Raw genomic sequence first — 17,733 nt, 5'->3', positions numbered from 1 at the left:
AAAAAAATCATGTTGGAAGTAAGAGGTGAAAAATTAATAGAGTTGGGAAAGTCAAACTTACTCTGCTCGTCTTTGGTGATGACCGACGAAAAGGCGTCGCGCGCCTCGCCCAGTCCCGCGTCGTTCTTGGCCCGAACTCGGAACTCGTACTCGCATCCCTCCTTCAGGTTGGCGACAGTGTGTCGGAACACTGAGCCCTTGACGCGAGCGCACTCAGAGAACTTGGCCGCGCTCTTCTCGGCCGCCTCTATGACGTAGGCGGTGATGCGGCTGCCGCCGTCAAACTCTGGCCGACGCCAGCTCAGCGTGACCGATCGCTTGGTCACCTCATCGATGTCGACGCGCTCAGGGATTCCGGGCACTTCGGTGACGGTAATCGGCGACTCGGTTTCCCGCGGAACTCCGATGCCGTACTCGTTCTCGGGCAGCACGCGGAACATGTAGGTGGTGCCGTCCTGCAGCTTGCCCACTTTGAACGAGGTGCGCGAGCACTTGGTCGCAACCGTTTGCCAGCTTCTACGCGATACTTCGCGCTTCTCGACCACGTAGTTCTTGACCATGGCGCCGCCGTCGATGAGTGGCGAGTCCCAGGCAAGGGTCACTGAGTTCCTGGTCACCTCCTTGCAGAGGATCGGACCGACGGGTCCTGGCGAGTCGAGTACCTTCACAGTCATGTTGAGCTGCTTCTCTCCAGTGCTGTTCTCCAGCGAGAGCGTGTACTTTCCAGAGTCCTCGCGCGTTGTCGAGTTGATCAGCAACAGGCTGCTGTAGCCTGTCGTCTGAATCTCGGCGCGATCTTGAAGTTCGACGTCGGGCTTCGACCAGGTGACATTCGGGATCGGGCGTCCGTGGTAAAGCACAAACAAGCGCAAAGCAGCGCCGGCTCGTACCACATAGTGCGACTTGAAGTCGGCGTCGATCTGGAAGTCGGGTGCCTCAAGTTTGTCGGTTGCCATCACTTTGCCGGAAATCGAAGTCGCCTCACCAAGGCCTCCAGCGTTAGAGGCGCGCACTCGCAAGTTGTATTCTGCGCCAGGCTCCAGGTTGGGAACCACGTATTCGCACGAGCGGATCATTTCCGGGTTCATTCGCATCCAGTCGTCGTCCCCATCGGCTTGCTGCTCTTCAGGGAGGACCTTACGCGCTTCCACCACGTAACCGGTGACGATGCTGCCGCCGTCGTAGGTGGGCGGCGTCCACATAAGGGCCACCGTACTGCGTGACGTATCAGTGACGCGCGCGATTCCAGGAGCCGCCGGTGGACTGATCGGCTCGCGGCAAACGATAAGCGACGATGTCTCGCTCGGCTTGCTCTGGCCGGCCGCGTTCTCGGCGGTGACGCGGAACTCGTACTCGCCGCCCTCGTTAAGGCCGGTTACCTTACAGCGCAGCTCGGTGACCGGCTTCTTGTTGGCCAGCACCCAGCGCATGCTCTTCTTCTCGCGACGCTCCACGTTGTAGCCGATGATCTCGTTGCCGCCGTCGCTCAATGGGCGCGTGAAGGCAACTGTGATCGAATCAGGGCTCGAGCTGGAGTATTGAGGCTGGCCAGGCGGCGTTGGCACCGTGTAGGATACCTTAGCCACCACAGCGTCGGACAGAAGCGGTGTGCCGACACCGAACTTGTTCTTGGCCGAAACGCGGAACTGGTATTCGTGGTTCTTGAGTAGCCGCGTCACCGTCAAGTTGGTTGAGCCGCAGCTGGCAGCGACCAGCGCCCAGTTAAGTCGCGTCGTCTCGCGCTTCTCGACCACGTAGTTCTCGATCGTGGCGCCGCCGGTGTCCTTGGGCGCGGCCCACCACAGCGTGACCTTCTCCGCGGTCAGCGAGGTGAACTTTACCGGGCCCTGGGGTGGTCCTGGCTTGTCCAGTATTGTCACCTTGATATCCATGGTCTTGGTGGCGCACGGATTTCTGGCCGAAATGACGTATTCGCCGCTGTTGAGTCGCGTCGTGTCCTTGATGACGAGCTGGTGCGTGTTTTTGACCTGGCTGATGTCGACCTGAGCGTTCGGCATCACTTCCTTGCCGCTCTGCGTCCACGTGACGCGAGGAGCGGGCTTGCCGGTGATGATTGCCTTCAAGCGAAGTGTGACTCCGGCGCGGATGCTCACGCCGTCGTAAAGATCGGCGTCCAACTGGATGTTTGGCGGCTGGAAGTCGTCGCGGCACACGATTTCGGCGCTCGGTATGGACGGCTTGCTTACCGTGCCGGTGGCGTTGCGAGCGATCACGCGGAACTGGTACTTCTCGCCCATGTTAAGCGCGGTGGCGGTGAACTCGCACTCCTGCACGTTGGTGTAGTTGCACTTGAGCCAGCGTCCGTCCTCGCCCGAGCGCTTCTCGATGTTGTAGCCGATGATCTTGCTGCCGCCGTCCGACTTGGGAGCTTGCCATGTCAGCGTAACAGTATCGCGCGTAATGTCGCTCCAGTCTGGACAAGACGGCGGGCTGACTACATTGTGCGCTCGCTCCGGCTTGCTCGCCTCGCTTGCCTTGCTGAGGCCGGCCATATTCTCGGCGTAGACTCGGAACTGGTACTCGAGGCCTTCGATCAGACCCGTCGCCTTGTACTCACAGCTGCGCAGAGCTGACTGGTTTTGCTTGGTCCAAAGGATCGCGTTGCGTTCCTTGCGCTCGATGTGATAGCCCATGATCTCCGAGCCGCCGTCGGAATGGCATTCCTTCCACAGAACAGTCATTGCGTCTGCGCTCATCTCGACCACTTCGGGCTGGCCTGGCGCTGAGGGCACACGGAAGGGATACTTGGCGACCACTTCCATAGACTCAGTGAACTCGCCCATGCCGTACTTGTTCTCGGCCGCTACACGGAAGATATATTCCGAGTTGGGGCGAAGCTTCGTTGCCTTGACCGTGGTTCGGCTGCAGTTTGCGTTCACCGACGACCATGAGTCGCTGGTTGTCTCCTTCTTCTCGACGATGTAGTTGGTGATCTCAGATCCTCCGTTGTCCTCCGGCGGCGTCCACTTGAGCACGACGCTCTCGGCGCTCACCTCCGGGAACTCGATCATTCCCTTGATCTTGCCAGGGTTGCCGTACACGTTCAGCGTGAAGGCAGCGTCCTTGCGTCCACCCGCACTCTCAAGATGCAAGAAGTACTGCGAGGCGTCCTGCTTCTGAACGTCGCGGATCATAAGCATGGCAGTGTCCTTGGTCCTCTCGAAGGCGACGTGATCGCCCTGCTTGAGAGGGATGCGGTCCTTGCTCCAACGCACCGACGGACTCGGCTTCCCGTATATTGGGATGTCGAGCCTGAGGTTGCCACCCTCGCGCATGTTGATCGTGCGGCCAGGGATTGAGCTGAAATCAGCCTCTGGGGCGATCAGCTGTTCGCGCACCGAGATCGGGCCGATTGTGGTCCAGTCGCCTAATCCAGCCTCGTTTTCAGCGGCAACACGAAGCTCGTATTTGCTGTCCTTCTTCAGCTGGTCAACGACCAGCTTGGTGTGCCTCGTCTTGGTGGTTTCCCACTCCTCAGCGCCCTTGACCAGGTGCTGAACGTGGTAGGACGAAATCGGAGTTCCGCCATCACTGTCCGGTTTGCCCCAGACAAGCGACACGGAGCTGTTTGTAATGTCGTCGACGCGAAGGTCGTTAACAGGCGGCGGTACCTCGGTGGCTGTGACCGCCACCGACTCGGCCGGAACACCGACTCCGCGCTCGTTCTCTGCCATAACGCGGAAGAAGTAGCTGCTTCCCTTGTTTAAGCCTTCGATCTTGTAGCTCAGCTTGTTGCAGTCGCGCGACACCGACGACCAGGCGCGGTGCGTGGTTTCGCGCTTGTCTACGTAGTAGTTAAACACGTCAGAGCCGCCGTCGACCATCGGTGCGTCCCAAGTGATGATGGCGTATTCCTGCGTCACCTTCTTGACGCGGATCGCCCCAGGAGCACCTGGAGTGTCCAAGACGCGAACGCTAATGAAGGTGTTGGCGACGCCGCTGGAATTCTCCAGAGCCAGGACGTACTTTCCGGTGTCATCGCGGCAGCAATCCTGGATCACCATTATGGTCTTATTGTCGACGTTGTCCACGTGCACACGCGGGTTCATGCTGATGTTGACGTCGTTCTTCTTCCAGGTCACGTTCGGCGTCGGCTTGCCCTTGATCGGGATGCTGACGTTGATGGTGGAGCCGGCCTTGACCACGAGGGTTTTGCGCAGATCGGTGTCCAGGTCGTAATCGGGAGCCTCGAGCTTGTCAACGGGCTTCACGTGTCCGTGCAGCAACGCCGCCTCGCCCACGCCTCCCTTGTTAATGGCTGAGACGCGGAACTGGTAGGCGGTGCTCGAATCTAGCTTCGGCACTTCGTACCTCGTGTGAAGCACGTTGGTCTGAACCACGTTCCATCCATCGTCGTCGTGATGCGTAACGGAAGACACCGCCTCATCATCACCCTCTTGCTCTTGCTGCTCTGGCTCTTCATACTCGCCAGTCTTCATCTCGAGCAAGTATCCAATCACTGAGCTACCGCCGTCGTAAGCCGGTGGGCTCCATCCGAGCAGCACCGAAGTCTTGGTCGTATCGCGGACTTTTGGGCTTCCCGGGGGTCCTGGTACGTCAATCGGGTCGTGCATGACCACAGCCAGCGACACGGGACTGTAGGCGCCCATGCCTGCCGCGTTCTCTGCTGCTACGCGGAACTCGTACTCGTTTCCATCGGTCAGGTTTGCGACCTTGAGGCGCAAATCTCGGATCGGCTTCTTGCTGCATTTTATCCAGCGGGAGCTCTTGCGTTCGCGTCTCTCCAGCACGTAGCTATCGATGTCGGCTCCACCGTCCGTCTCCGGGCGCTTCCACGTCACGGTACAGCTGTCGCTGAACACGCTGGAAACCTCCGGCATGCCTGGGGCGCTCGGCTCTGTGAAGCTATTCTTGGCTAGGACAGGCTCCGAGTCAAGCGGCTCACCCAAGCCGAACTTGTTGACTGCCTGAATGCGGAACTGGTATTCGTTGCCCTTGATCAGTCGCTGAACGGTGTGCGTTGCCAGCTCTTCGTTTTCGGTGACGATGGACCAGGCAAGACGCGAGGTCTCGCGTTTAGACACAACGTAGTGCGTGATCTTGGAGCCGCCGTCTTGTTGAGGAGCGTCCCATGAACATGTGACGCGCTGGTCTGTGACCCGCGTGAAGCGGACTGGTCCCTGAGGCGGCCCGGGCTTGTCCATCACCAATACCTTAATCTGGGCCGATTTCTCGCCGCAGGCGTTCTTCGCCATCACGGTGTAAGTGCCGGAATCGCCGCGCGCGCAGTCCTTAATGATGGCGCTGCTGTGGTCGAACGTGTTGTCGAAGAGGCGGCGGAAGTCCTCGCGGATCTCCTTGCCGTTTACCGACCAAATCACCACCGGATCGGGCTTGCCCGATATTCCGACGTGAAGACGCAGAGTGGATCCTGCGGACACGCGGACCTCATCCATGAGATGCGCGTCCAACGAGATCCTCGGAGGACGGAAGTCGTCCTCACACTTCACAGCGCCGGTGCTGGCCGACGGTTCACTGAAGATGCCGGCCGCGTTCTTGGCCAGGACGCGGAACTCGTACTCGGCGCCACCGTTCAGCCCGGTCACGAGGAACTCGCTGTCTGGGATGATGTTAAAGCTCGCCCTGGTCCAGCGTCCGGTCGGAAGGTCGCGCTTCTCGACCATGTAGCCGACGATCTTCTGTCCGCCATCGTACTCTGGCTTCTTCCAGCGCACCAAACAAGACGACCTCGTGATGTCAGCCACCTCGACTTCGCGCGGAATGTCGACCGGGTCGCGAGCAAAGGCTCCCTCCGACGGGCGACTTGGTTTGCCGATTCCGGCGGCGTTCTCAGCCGAAACTCGGAACTCGTACTCGAGTCCCTCCTGGAGGTTGACTGCGCGGAAGCGCGTGCTGCGAATTATGGCGCGGTTCGTCTTCTTCCACAGAATGCTGTTCCTGTCCTTGAGCTCAAGATGGTAGCCGATAACGGCGCTGCCGCCATCCTTGACCGGCTCCTGCCAGTTGACCAGCATCGCTTCCTTGGAAGCATGTGACACTGTGCAAGTGCCTGGCGGTCCCGGAACCTTGTACGGCAGCTGGATCAATACAGGATCGGTGCTCTCGGCCGGTCCGAGTCCGAATCGGTTCATGGCGCGCACGCGGAACGTGTACTCCTTTCCGAGGTTCAACTTGGTGCATTTGAAGGTGGTGCGCACAATGGCGGAAGACACCATCTTCCATTCTGCCTCTTCGGCCGTACGCATGTCGACGACGTAACCGCTGATCGAAGATCCGCCATCGGACACTGGTGGCTTCCAGCTCAGGACAACGGACGACTCGGTGACGTCGGAGTTCTGAAGATCCTCAACCGGGCCAGGTTTATCCAAAGCGACGACCTTGATCTTGGCAGATCGCTTGCCTCCCTGGTTTTCAGCGACTAGTTCGTATTCACCCGCGTCCTCAGGAACAATAGTTTTGATCTTGAGGCGCGCAACGCCGGCTTCTTCGCTCTCGACATCAACGCGCTTCGACATCTTCACTTTGGCGCCGTCCTTTGTCCACTTAATGTGCGGCTGAGGCTTGCCAGTCACCGGAACAGCGATGTCGAGGTTGTCACCAACCTTAACGTGAGCGACGCCGTGCGGGATTTGCGTGAGATCCAGCGACGGAGACACGAATGTATCGCGCACCATAACAAGGGACGAGCATTCCCGCGGATCAGAGGCTCCCGTGTCGTTGAGGGCTACGACCCTGAAAGCGTATTCCTGGCCTTCCTTGAGGTTGCTGACGGTGGCCTGCGGCTCCTTGACCGTGGCGCGCTTAACCCATTTGTTCTGGTCGCGTTCTAGCGACTCAATCGTGTAGCCGAGAATCTTCGAACCGCCGTCTTCCTCGGGCTTGCACCACTTAAGAGTGACCGACGACTTTGAAACGTCGACCACTTCCAAGAACTCAGGTGAGCCTGGTACCTCGGTGGCCTTCACAGCCGTAGTGGTTTCGACAGGCTCGCCGATGCCATTCTCGTTCTCGGCAATGACGCGGAACAGGTAGCTCTGTCCTTCGGCTAGGTTCGTCTTCAGGTGAGTACGCTGACAGCCGGTCGTTATGGTCGACCAGGCCTTGCGTCCGCGCTCCTTCTTCTCAACGATGTAGTTGGTGACGTGCGAGCCTCCGTCATTCGAAGGTGGGCTCCAGCTGATCGTGGCGTAGTCCTTGCTCACATCCTTAACGCTGAGGTTTTGTGGCGGTCCTGGCGTGTCCAGCACCTTCACGGTGCAGCTGGCGGACACTGAGCCAGAGCTGTTGTCCAGGGTAAGAGTGTACTTGCCGGAGTCGACGCGGTTGCATTCCGGAATCAGCAGGATAGTGCCAGACTCGGACGTGTCAAGTTGAGCGCGCTCGATGGTCGGCGAGCCCTCCTTGCTCCAGCGTACGCTAGGCACCGGTCTGCCTCTGATTGGAACGTAAAGGCGGATCGAATTTCCCGCCTTCACTGTCAGGTTCTTTCTCAAGTCACCATCGGGCGAGATCTCGGGCGCCTCGAGCCTGTCGCTAGTCTCGACAGCTACCGGCAGTTGCATTGCCTCGCCAACGCCGACCACGTTAATGGCGGCGACGCGGAACTTGTACTCTTTGTTGGCCTGAAGATCGGCCACTGTGTACTCGGTGGACTTAATGCCGGTCGCCGGCGTGCACTTCACCCAGTCTTCAGCTTCTGCGTCCTTGGGGCAGACCTCGATCTGATAACCGGTAACGTCTGCGCCTCCATCGAACGAAGGCGGAGCCCAACCGAGCGATATGCTCTTGCGTGTTGTGTCCACAACCTTTGGTATTCCAACTGGGCCAGGCGGGTAGACCGGCTCCTTGCAGAGCACAGGACTGCTGATCTCTGAGAAGGGTCCGACGCCTGCCGCGTTTTCAGCAGCCACTCTAAACTCGTACTCGGATCCCTCGTTCAGTCCGGTGACCTTGTGATGAAGGCTGCTGACAGCTCGTCGCACGGCGCGAGTCCAGCGAACCGAATTACGCTCCTTGCGCTCGATGTGGTAACCTGTGATTTCGCTGCCGCCGTCTGAGCTCGGGCGAACCCATGTCACTACAGCAGAGTTACGCATCACTGTGGAAATCTGCGGCTGGCCAGGTGCACTAGGGCTACCGAATGGGTCCTTGGCAAGAACGGGTACCGACTCGAGCGGCACGCCGTTGCCGTACTTGTTGACTGCCATAACGCGGAACAGGTACTCGTTTCCTTTGAGCAACCTGGTCACCTTGATGGTCACTCCTTCGACGTCGCCGGCCACCAGGGTCCAGGTCAGTCTGGACGTCTCGCGCTTCTCGACCACGTAGTGCATGATCGGGGCACCGCCATTGTTGGCAGGCGGGCGCCAGGTCAACCTGCACTTCTCAGACGTGACTTCAGTGACAGCGAGCGGGCCAACGGGCTTTCCTGGCCGGTCTAGTACCTTCACGTTGACGGCGATCGATCGGCTTCCAGCGCTGTTCTTCAGATGCAGCACGTACTCGCCACTGTCATCACGACCGGCGTCCTTAATCGTAATCGCAGTGCTGGCTTCGTTTACGACAATCTCGGTCTTGGGCGAATGCTCGAGCTCGACGCCGTTGCGCGACCAAGTTACAGTCGGCTGCGGTTTGCCGAATATGGCAGCTGAGATTGTGGTCGACTCGCCGGCCTTGACCACGACAGTGTCGCGTAGGCTCGGGTCCAAATCGAGGCGCGGCGGTGTGAAGGCGTCCTTGCAAGTAACACGCTCGCTCGGCTCACTTGGCTGCGATACCGAGCCGGCTGCGTTCTTGGCGGTGACCTGGAACTCGTAGCTTGCGTCCTCTGTGAGTCCGGTGACGGTGTAGCGCAGGTCGGTCAGGTTGCTGAAGTTACACTTAAGCCAGCGTCCGTTGGGCAGCTCACGCCGCTCGACAACATATCCGGTGATCTTGGCGCCGCCGTCGTTCTCAGGCTTGCGCCAGACAAGGTCAACCGACACGCGTGTAACGCCGACCGGCTCGACCAAGGTTGGCGGTGAGATCTGGTCGCGTGCCACAACCGGGTCGCAGGCCTGGCTCGGCTTACCACAGCCCGCCGCGTTCTCGGCGTAAGCGCGGAACTCGTAGGTGAGGCCAGACTGAAGTCCGGTCACTCTGAATGTTGTGTCGTGCACGTCGGAGCGGTTCACCTTGCGCCACATGATGCTGTTGCGGTCTTTGACCTCGACGTGGTAAGCCAGCACTGGACTGCCTCCATCGTGGACAGGCTCGTGCCAATGCAAGACAACGTGGTCGGATGCAACCAAAGCGACGCGTGGCACGCCGGGTTGGCCAGGCTTACCGAATGGGAACTTGACAGTTACCTTCTCAGAGGCAACGTAGGCCCCGCATCCGAAGCGGTTTTCAGCGGCGACGCGGAACTGGTATTCCTTGCCTAGCACCAGCTTGGTGACCTTGATGCGCGGGCGCACAGCGGTGGCTGAGCAGTCGACCCAGGTTTCGGACTCGACGTCACGCATCTGCACCGCGTAATTGCTGATCTGGCAGCCGCCGTCTTCCGTCGGTGGTTGCCACTCAAGGCTCACAGAGTTCTCAGTAACGCCCTGCAACTTCAAGTCGTTGATCTTGCCCGGCTTGTCGAGGATGTTGACCTGTACGACGCCGGTCTTTGAGCCGGACGCGTTTGTGGCCGTGATCTCGTATCTTCCCGAGTCTTCCAACTTGCAGGTCTTCATCGTGATGGAAGTATCGATCGGGGTGCTGACGGTCGAAACACGAGTGGTCTGCTTCAGCGTCTCGCCGTTCTTGGTCCACTTGATCTCAGGCCGCGGTTTGCCGCTTACTGGGATCGCAAAGCTGATAGTCGTTCCAGCCTTGCCGTGGATGCCGCCCACAGGAAGATCGCGGAGGTTGAGCTCGGGAGCTTCGACGATGTCCTGGATCATTACCGGACTTGCCAAAACCGACGCTTCACTAAGACCCTTGTCATTCTTGGCTTTTACGCGGAAGAGATACTGGCGTCCTTCTTCCAGTCCCTTGACCAATACAGTGAGCGCGTTGACGGCCGTACACTTTTGCCAGTTGTCGAATCCCGACAAGACCATGTCGATCTCGTAGCCTGTAATCTCGCTGCCGCCGTTTTGCTCGGGTTTGCTCCAAGCCAAGGTTATCGTTGACTTGGTGACGTCAGCCACCTGGAGCTTTCCGGGCGCGGACGGACGCATCGAAATCTTTGTCGACTCTTTGGTCTCGCAAGGCTTGCCGAGGCCGTTTGCGTTCTCGGCCATCACGCGGAACATGTAAGAATCGCCTTCGTTGAGGCCGCTGACCTTGCAGGAGTTCCTGGTGCAGTCGGCGGACACTGTGGCCCAGGCTTTACGCGACGCTTCGCGCTTCTGCACCACGTAGTTGGTGATCACGGCGCTGCCGTCGTTGTCCGGCGTCGCCCACTTAAGAGAGGCCGAGTCGCGCGTCACTTCGGCCACGTCGAGGTCGAGCACTGGCCCGGGCGTGTCCAGCACCTTCACGGTGTATGCAAAGTCCCTTGATCCCTCGCAGTTCTCGACGGTGACCATGTAACGGCCGGCGTCGTAGCGATCGGCGTCGTTGATCACAAGCGATGTTGTGTACTGCGTCGTGTCCACGTTCACTCTCTTCTTGAGCGTTTCGGCCAGAGTGTCGGCCTTGGACCACGTAATAGTTGGCGTTGGCCGGCCGCGGAATCCAAGGTTAAGGCGCAACATGGCGCCGGCTTTGATTGTGACGTTGCGGCGCACTGTCTCGTCGATAACGAGCTCTGGCATCTCGAGGCGATCCACGCAAATGACCGGCATTCGGAGCATTGCGAAATCGCCGGCTCCGACCTTGCTGACCGCGGCTATGCGGAAAAGGTACTCGGCGTTGTCGCGAAGCCCGGTTACGATGTACTCGGTGTCGCGGACGATGTTCTTGCCGGAAACCTTGAGCCACTCGCGGCGGATGTCTCTTTGTTCTTCGTCCAGAAGCGACTGCTCCTCGATTCCGCCATCCATCGTCATCGTGGTGATGGTGGTCGCGATGGTGGAGGTGGACGACTGCGAAACAGTGCGGCGCTTCTTCAGCTTGCTCATTTCGACCACGTATCCCATCACTTCGCTTCCGCCGTCGAAAGTCGGCGGCATCCACGAAAGAGTGACCGAGGACTTGGTGGTGTCGTCCACACGCAACGAGAGCGGCGCCTCCGGAGGATACTTGGGGTCCTCCGTGAGCACATAAGGAGTTGCCTCGCTCCAGGCGCCAGCTCCGGCTGCGTTTTCGGCGCAGACGCGGAACTCGTATTCCTGGTTCTCGTTCAGCTCGCAAGCCTTGAATCGCAAGTTCATGACGCTCTGCTTGTTGGCGCGAATCCATCGCAGTCCTCCGCGCTGCTTCTTCTCGATCGCGTAGCCGGAGATCTCGGACCCTCCATCGGACCTCGGACGCGTCCAGGTCAGCATTGCCGTGCTCCTGGTAACCGAGGTGATCTCGACGGATGCTGGGGCGTTGGGAACTGTGAATGGATTCTTGGCGAGGGTTTCAGCCGATTCCAGCGCCTCACCGACTCCGTACTTGTTCTCGGCGCGCACTCGGAAAACGTACTCGTTGTCGGCGAGCAGTTTGCCCACCTTGCAAGTCGTTCCTTCGACATTAGGGTTGACGAGAACCCAGGCAAGGTGACTGGTTTCGCGCTTCTCGACCACGTAGTTGGTGATCGGTGCACCGCCGTCCCTCTTTGGCGATTCCCACTGAAGAGTACACTTCTCAGCAGTGACTCCGGTCACCTTCATTGGTCCACTCGGTGGCCCAGGCTTGTCAAGAACCTTGACCTGTATGGAGAGTGACCTCGAACCGGCAAAGTTTTGAACAGTCAGCGAGTAAGTTGCAGTGTCCTCTCTGGTCGCGTCGGCGATCTCGAGGCAGGCGGAAACGTCGGTGTTGCGGATGGTGACGCGAGGCGAGGCCTTGACGTCATCGGTTTCCTTTTTCCACGTCATAGTGGGCGTCGGCTTGCCTCGGATGCCAGCCTCCAGCTTGATGTTCTTGCCAGCGCGCACGACAACGACGTCGCAGTAGCGCGAGTCCATGTCAATAACAGGCGGCTGCATCTCGTCCTTGACAAGCACGGGCGACATCATGATGGCAGGAGCGCTCATTGCCCCGGCCGCGTTCTTGGCCGACACCCGGAACTCGTACTTGTTGCCTTCGGTCAGGCCTTCCACGTTGAAGTTGGTCACCGACACGTTGCTGAAATTGCACTTGAGCCAGCGACCTTGCGGCAGTTCGACTCGCTCGATTACGTATCCAGTGATCTTGGCGCCGCCGTCGTACTCTGGTTTCTTCCACTGAAGATGCACGGAGGATCGGGTGACTCCGACCACCTCGAGATCTCGCGGAGGATCGACAGAATCGCGTGCCACAGCATGTTCCGAGGCTTTGCTCATCTTACCAAAGCCGGCCGTGTTTTCAGCGTAGACGCGGAACTCGTACTCAAGGCCGTCTTGAAGATTTGTAACCTTGTACTCGGTGTTGGACAACAGCGTCTTGCTGCACTTGACCCAGAGGATCGAGTTTCTGTCCTTCTTCTCGACGTGGTAGCCAAGGATCTTGGAGCCTCCGTCGTTAACCGGAGCCGTCCACTTGATGGTCATCGTCTCACGGGTGTTCGCTAGGACCTCAGGTGTGCCCGGAGCACCTGGTGTCTTGAAGGGGAACTGAGCGGTGACCGCTTGCGATTCCAAAGCCTTGCCAACGCCAAATCGGTTCTCGGCGCGAATCCTGAATGCGTAGTCCATTCCTGTTGTAAGTCGCGTTACCTTTAGAGTGGTACGTGCCGTTGACCCGGAGATCATTCGCCATTCGGTTGCGTCGCCTGAGGTTTCGCGCATGTCAACCACGTAGTTATTAACCGCGGCGCCTCCGTCGGCTTCTGGCGGACTCCACGAGATCACCAGCGAGTCGGAAGTAACGTTGGAGAAAATGACTGGGCCCTTGGGCGGTGCTGGCTTGTCCAACACGCGAACCGAAACCGGAATGGTCTTGGTGCCGACGCAGTTCTCAAGCACAAGCTCGTACAAGCCTGCGTCTTTCAGCTCAGCGTCCTTGATCGATAGCACAGCAACGCTACCGTCATTATCGTAGTTGATTCGGCTCGTCATCGGAAGTTCCTCTCCGGCGTATTTCCAGGTTATGCTCGGGAACGGCTTTCCTTTGATGTGAATGGAAGCCTTGATAAGGTTACCTGCCTTTCCTTCGACGACCTTCTGGCTTAGACCGCCAAGATCAGCGTCGGGAAGTGCGGTTTGCGTGGCAACCAAGACGTATCCCGGCAGCTCGGTCGGCAGTCCGGTTCCGGAGTCGTTCCTAGCCGAAACGCGGAATGTCAGCAGTTGATTTTCGTTGAGAGACTTCACAGTGAACGTGTGCGTGGAGGCCTTTACGCTCTTCAGTTTGGTCCACTGGTCAAAGCCCTTCAGTTGCTGGTCGATGCTGTACTCCAGAATCTCGCTGCCACCGTCGTAATCGGGTTTGCTCCAGTGCAATGTGACACTGTCCTTGGTGATGTCGGTGCAGTGGATTGACCTCGGTGGCCCAGGCTCTTCCGAAGCCTTCAGAGGCTTGTTGGTCTGGGCCGGCGCGCCAACGCCGTACTCGTTCTCGGCCATTACGCGGAAGTAGTATAGGAATCCCTCGTTGAGCTTGCTGAATTTGTACGAGGTGCGGCTGCAGGCTGTTTCCACAGTCGACCACGACTTCTTGGTCGCTTCACGGCGCTCCAAGATATAGTTGGTCACCGTGCTGCCGCCGTCGTTCTCTGGCGCCTTCCAGGTAACTGACACCGTGTTCTTGGTCATTCCGGTAACCTCGAGGTCGCCAGGGGCCCCTGGGCTGTCCAATACCTTTACAAGCACGGTAGCGTTGACGGAACCGCTCTGGTTCTCCAGCGTCAGCGTGTACTTTGCCGAGTCGTCCCGGGTCACGTTCTCTAGAATCAAAGTCGTCATTGCGTCGCTGGTGTCGATGATAGCTCGCTCCTTGAGTCCGTTGTTTGGACGCGACCAGGCGACGCTAGGGGCCGGGCGCCCGGCAATGGGTACAGCGAGACGCACAGATCCTCCAGCCCTTACTGTTAAGGTGCGGCGTAGATCCGCGTCCGGCCCGAAAGTGGGCGGTTCCTGTCGCTCTGTGGGCGTGACCTTTGCGGGTACCAAGGAAGGCTCCGAGGCACCGCAGCTGTTGTGAGCGCGCACGCGGAAGCGGTAGTGCTTGTCCGGGGAAAGTCCTGTGGTCGTGTGGCTTGTGACGCGAAGTTGCGAGGCGTCGACTGCCCTCGCCCAAGTGAGTTCGCTTAACTCACTCTCGTCGCTGTCGTCTGAAGTTTCGGATACCTCAGCGTACTCGACCGAGTAGCCGGCGATGTCTGCCCCGCCGTCGTACATGGGACGAGTCCACTTGAGAGTGACGGACGTCCTTGTGCTGTCCACAACCCGCGGGATTCCGGTCTGCTCGGGCGGGTAGATCGGGTCCGACATCCGAGTGAAGCCGGTAGAGTCGCTGGCCTGTCCGGTGCCGGCGCGGTTCTCGGCGTAGACGCGGAACTCCTGCTCGGAGCCCTCCTTCATCTCGCTGACTCGCAAGCGACAGTCGGACACGAGTCGGCGATTGGCGCGCAGCCAGCGCGACGAGTTCTTCTCGCGGCGTTCGACAATGTAGCCGGCGATTTCGGCGCCGCCGTCCGACTCGGGCCGTTCCCAGGTGAGGGTGCAGCTCGAGCCCATCACGTTCGTCACTTGGACGTTGCTGGGAGCGTCAGGCGCCACGTACGGGTCGACCGCCTTGACTGGCGGCGACTCGACCGGCTCGCCTGGGCCGAACTTGTTCTCGGCGCGGATGCGGAAGACGTACTCGTTGCCGCGGATCAGTCCGGTCACTTTGTGTGAGGTCTGCTCAGTAGCTGACGTCACAACGGTCCAGGCCAATCGCGAAGTCTCGCGCTTCTCGATGCTGTACGTCGACACCTTGGCGCCGCCGTTGAGAGTTGGAGCTAGCCAGGAGAGGTTGCACTTCTCGGCTGTGACGCCGCTTACCCTGACGCTGTCGCAAGGGCCTGGGGTGTCCAGCACTCTAACGTTGATGCCGATGGATCGCTCTCCGCCTGCATTGCGCACCTTAATGGTGTAAACGCCGCTGTCGGTGCGATTGCAGTCCTTGATCAGCACGTTGGATCCGCAGTCGGTGTTTGTGATCGACCTCTTTGGACTCGACTCGAAATCGACGCCGTCCTTGTCCCAGGCGACCGTTGGTTCTGGCTTTCCGCTGACGTAGGTCACGAGGGTGACGCTATCGCCGGCCTTGACGTTGACCAGGTCGCGGAACTGCGCGTCCACGTCGACGCTGGCCGGTTCGACCAGATCGCGCGCGGTCACGGCACCAGTAGATGTCGATGGCTTGCTCACGCTGCCGATCGCGTTCTGGGCGATCACGCGGAACTCGTAGGACGAGCCTTCGATAAGGCCGTCAGCCTCGAACGAGGTGTCGAGGATCTTGTTGAAGTTGCACTTCATCCAGCGCCCGTCGGGCAAGTCCAGCTTCTCGACAACGTAGCCGGTAATGCGACTGCCGCCGTCGTACTCGGGACGCCGCCAGCTGATTGTAATCCGTGTGCGGTTCACCTTGGAAGCGTGCACTTCGCGCGGTGGCTCGATCGGATCGCGCGTGATCACAGAATCCGAAGTCTTGCTCGTTTTGCCGATTCCGGCCAGGTTCTCGGCTGCGACGCGGAACTCGTAGCTCAAACCAGGAGCCAGGTTGCCACAGCGGAAAGAGTTGTCTTTAACCGAGTAGCTGTTAGCCTTGGCCCAGAGAATCGAGTTGCGGTCCTTACGCTCGATGTGGTAGCCGAGGATGGGCGAGCCTCCGTCGTTGGCCGGCTCCTGCCAGCTGATGACGACAGCGTCACTCGAAACCTGGTCGATCTGCGGTGCCCCTGGGGCCCCGGGCTTGTTGAATGGGTGACGTGCCAACACCGGCGCTGAGTCCAGGGGCTCGCTGAGGCCGAATTTATTGGCGGCGCGCACACGGAAGATGTACTCTTGCCCGGTGACGAGACGAGTCACCTTCTGCGTGGTTCGAACCACGAATCCGGAGACTTCCACCCATCCCACTGAGCTGTCCAGCTTCTCGAGCGTGTAGTGGGTCACGGGGGTGCCGCCGTCTTCGGCAGGGGCTTCCCAGGCCACTGTGGCGCTCTCAGCGGTGACGTCACGAATTTCCATAGGCCCTGACGGCGCCGACGGCTTCTCCATGACGGTGACGTGCAGTTTTATCTGCTTGGTGCCAACAGAGTTCTTGACGACCAAGTCGTAATCGCCGGCGTCCTTTCGCGAAACTTCGCCGATGTTAAGCTTGGCTGCGCCTTGGCTCGTTTCTGAGTTGACGCGGCTGGTCTGCTTCAGCTCTTCGCCATCGCGCAAGAAGTAGGCAATAGGCGTTGGCTTGCCGGCGAACGGGATCGACACCTTCACGTTTGTGCCCACCTTTTCGGACACTGTGTTGTTGAAAAGTCGACTAGTGTCCACACTCGGGGCTATGAGCACTTCACGAACATTTACAGAGCTCGTCTCACGCCCGTCCGAGATGCCGGTTTCGTTCTGGGCACGGATGCGGAACACGTAATCCTTGCCGGTGGTCAGCTTGCCTACAGTCAAGCGTGTGTTCTTGGTAGACCCGGCCACCGTCCAAGATTCGAATCCGCCCTTTTGCGTTTGCTCGACAACGTAGCCTGTAATAGGACTGCCGCCGTCGTGCTCTGGCTTCGTCCAGGCGAGGGTCACAGTCGTGTCGGTCACCTCCTCAACATCTACCTTTTCCGGAAGACTGGGAGCCTCTGACACCTTGGTGGCCTGCGTTGTTTCGCAAGGCACGCCAAGACCGTGCTCGTTCTCGGCAATAACCCTAAAGAAGTAGGTGTCGCCTTCTGTGAGCCCTGTCACCTTGAAGCTGGTCCTGTGCGGCGTGCTGCCCACAGCCTGGTAGGCCTTTCGCGTGGTCTCGCGCTTCTCGATGACGTAGTTGGACACCACGGCTCCTCCGTCCTGCTCCGGCGCCTCCCAGTTGATGATGACGTGCTCGCGTGTGACCTCGGTCACCTTGAGGGTCTTGACGGGCCCGGGCGTGTCTAGGACCTTGACAGTGATGGACACGCACTTAGTGCCCGACGAGTTCTCGAGCGTGAGAGTGTAGCGTCCCGCGTCTTCCCTGGAGCAGTTGTTGATGACAAGGAGCGACGAGATGCTAGTGGTCTCGATCTGGGCCATGTCGTTAAGTTGTCCCTTTTCCTTGGACCACTTGGCTGTCGGAGTCGGGCGACCTCGGATCAAGCTGAACAAGCGAATGACGCCGCCCGCTCGGACGGTGACAAACTGACCGACGTCGGCGTCCACTTCGATCTCTGGCGCAATGAGAATGTCCTTGGGTTGAACGGCGCTGGGCAGTTGGACCGGGTTGCCGGATCCAGCTGCGTTGATCGCCTTGATCCTGATCTTGTATCCCTTCTCATTCTGAAGTCCACTGATCGTGTACTGGGTGCCAATAACACCGCAGCTTGGCGTACAAGCGACCCAGTCTTCCTCGTCAGCGTCTTCAGCAAGGACTTCGACGCTGTAGCCGGTGATCTAAGGACAAGAAGCAGTGTAAAGCTTTTGAAATTTAGAGAGCACAACAAATTTTATC

At 59.2% G+C, this 17,733-nt stretch overlaps 1 protein-coding gene across 1 annotated transcript in view; it reads right to left on the bottom strand.

The window, feature by feature from the left end:
• LOC146132147 (titin-like) overlaps positions 1–17,733 on the bottom strand; it is a 170,250-nt gene that overhangs the window by 18,788 nt on the left and 133,729 nt on the right. The window contains 1 exon segment of the mRNA XM_083397226.1: positions 62–17,675. Within this exon segment, the coding sequence (XP_083253352.1) occupies positions 62–17,675 (17,614 nt within the window).

The sequence above is a fragment of the Ascidiella aspersa genome, chromosome 9, assembly GCF_963924565.1.
Source record: "Ascidiella aspersa chromosome 9, kaAscAspe10.2, whole genome shotgun sequence".
NCBI lineage: Eukaryota > Metazoa > Chordata > Ascidiacea > Phlebobranchia > Ascidiidae > Ascidiella > Ascidiella aspersa.
Note: the sequence above shows the minus strand (reverse complement) of the source record. Positions and strands in the feature narration are given on the sequence as shown.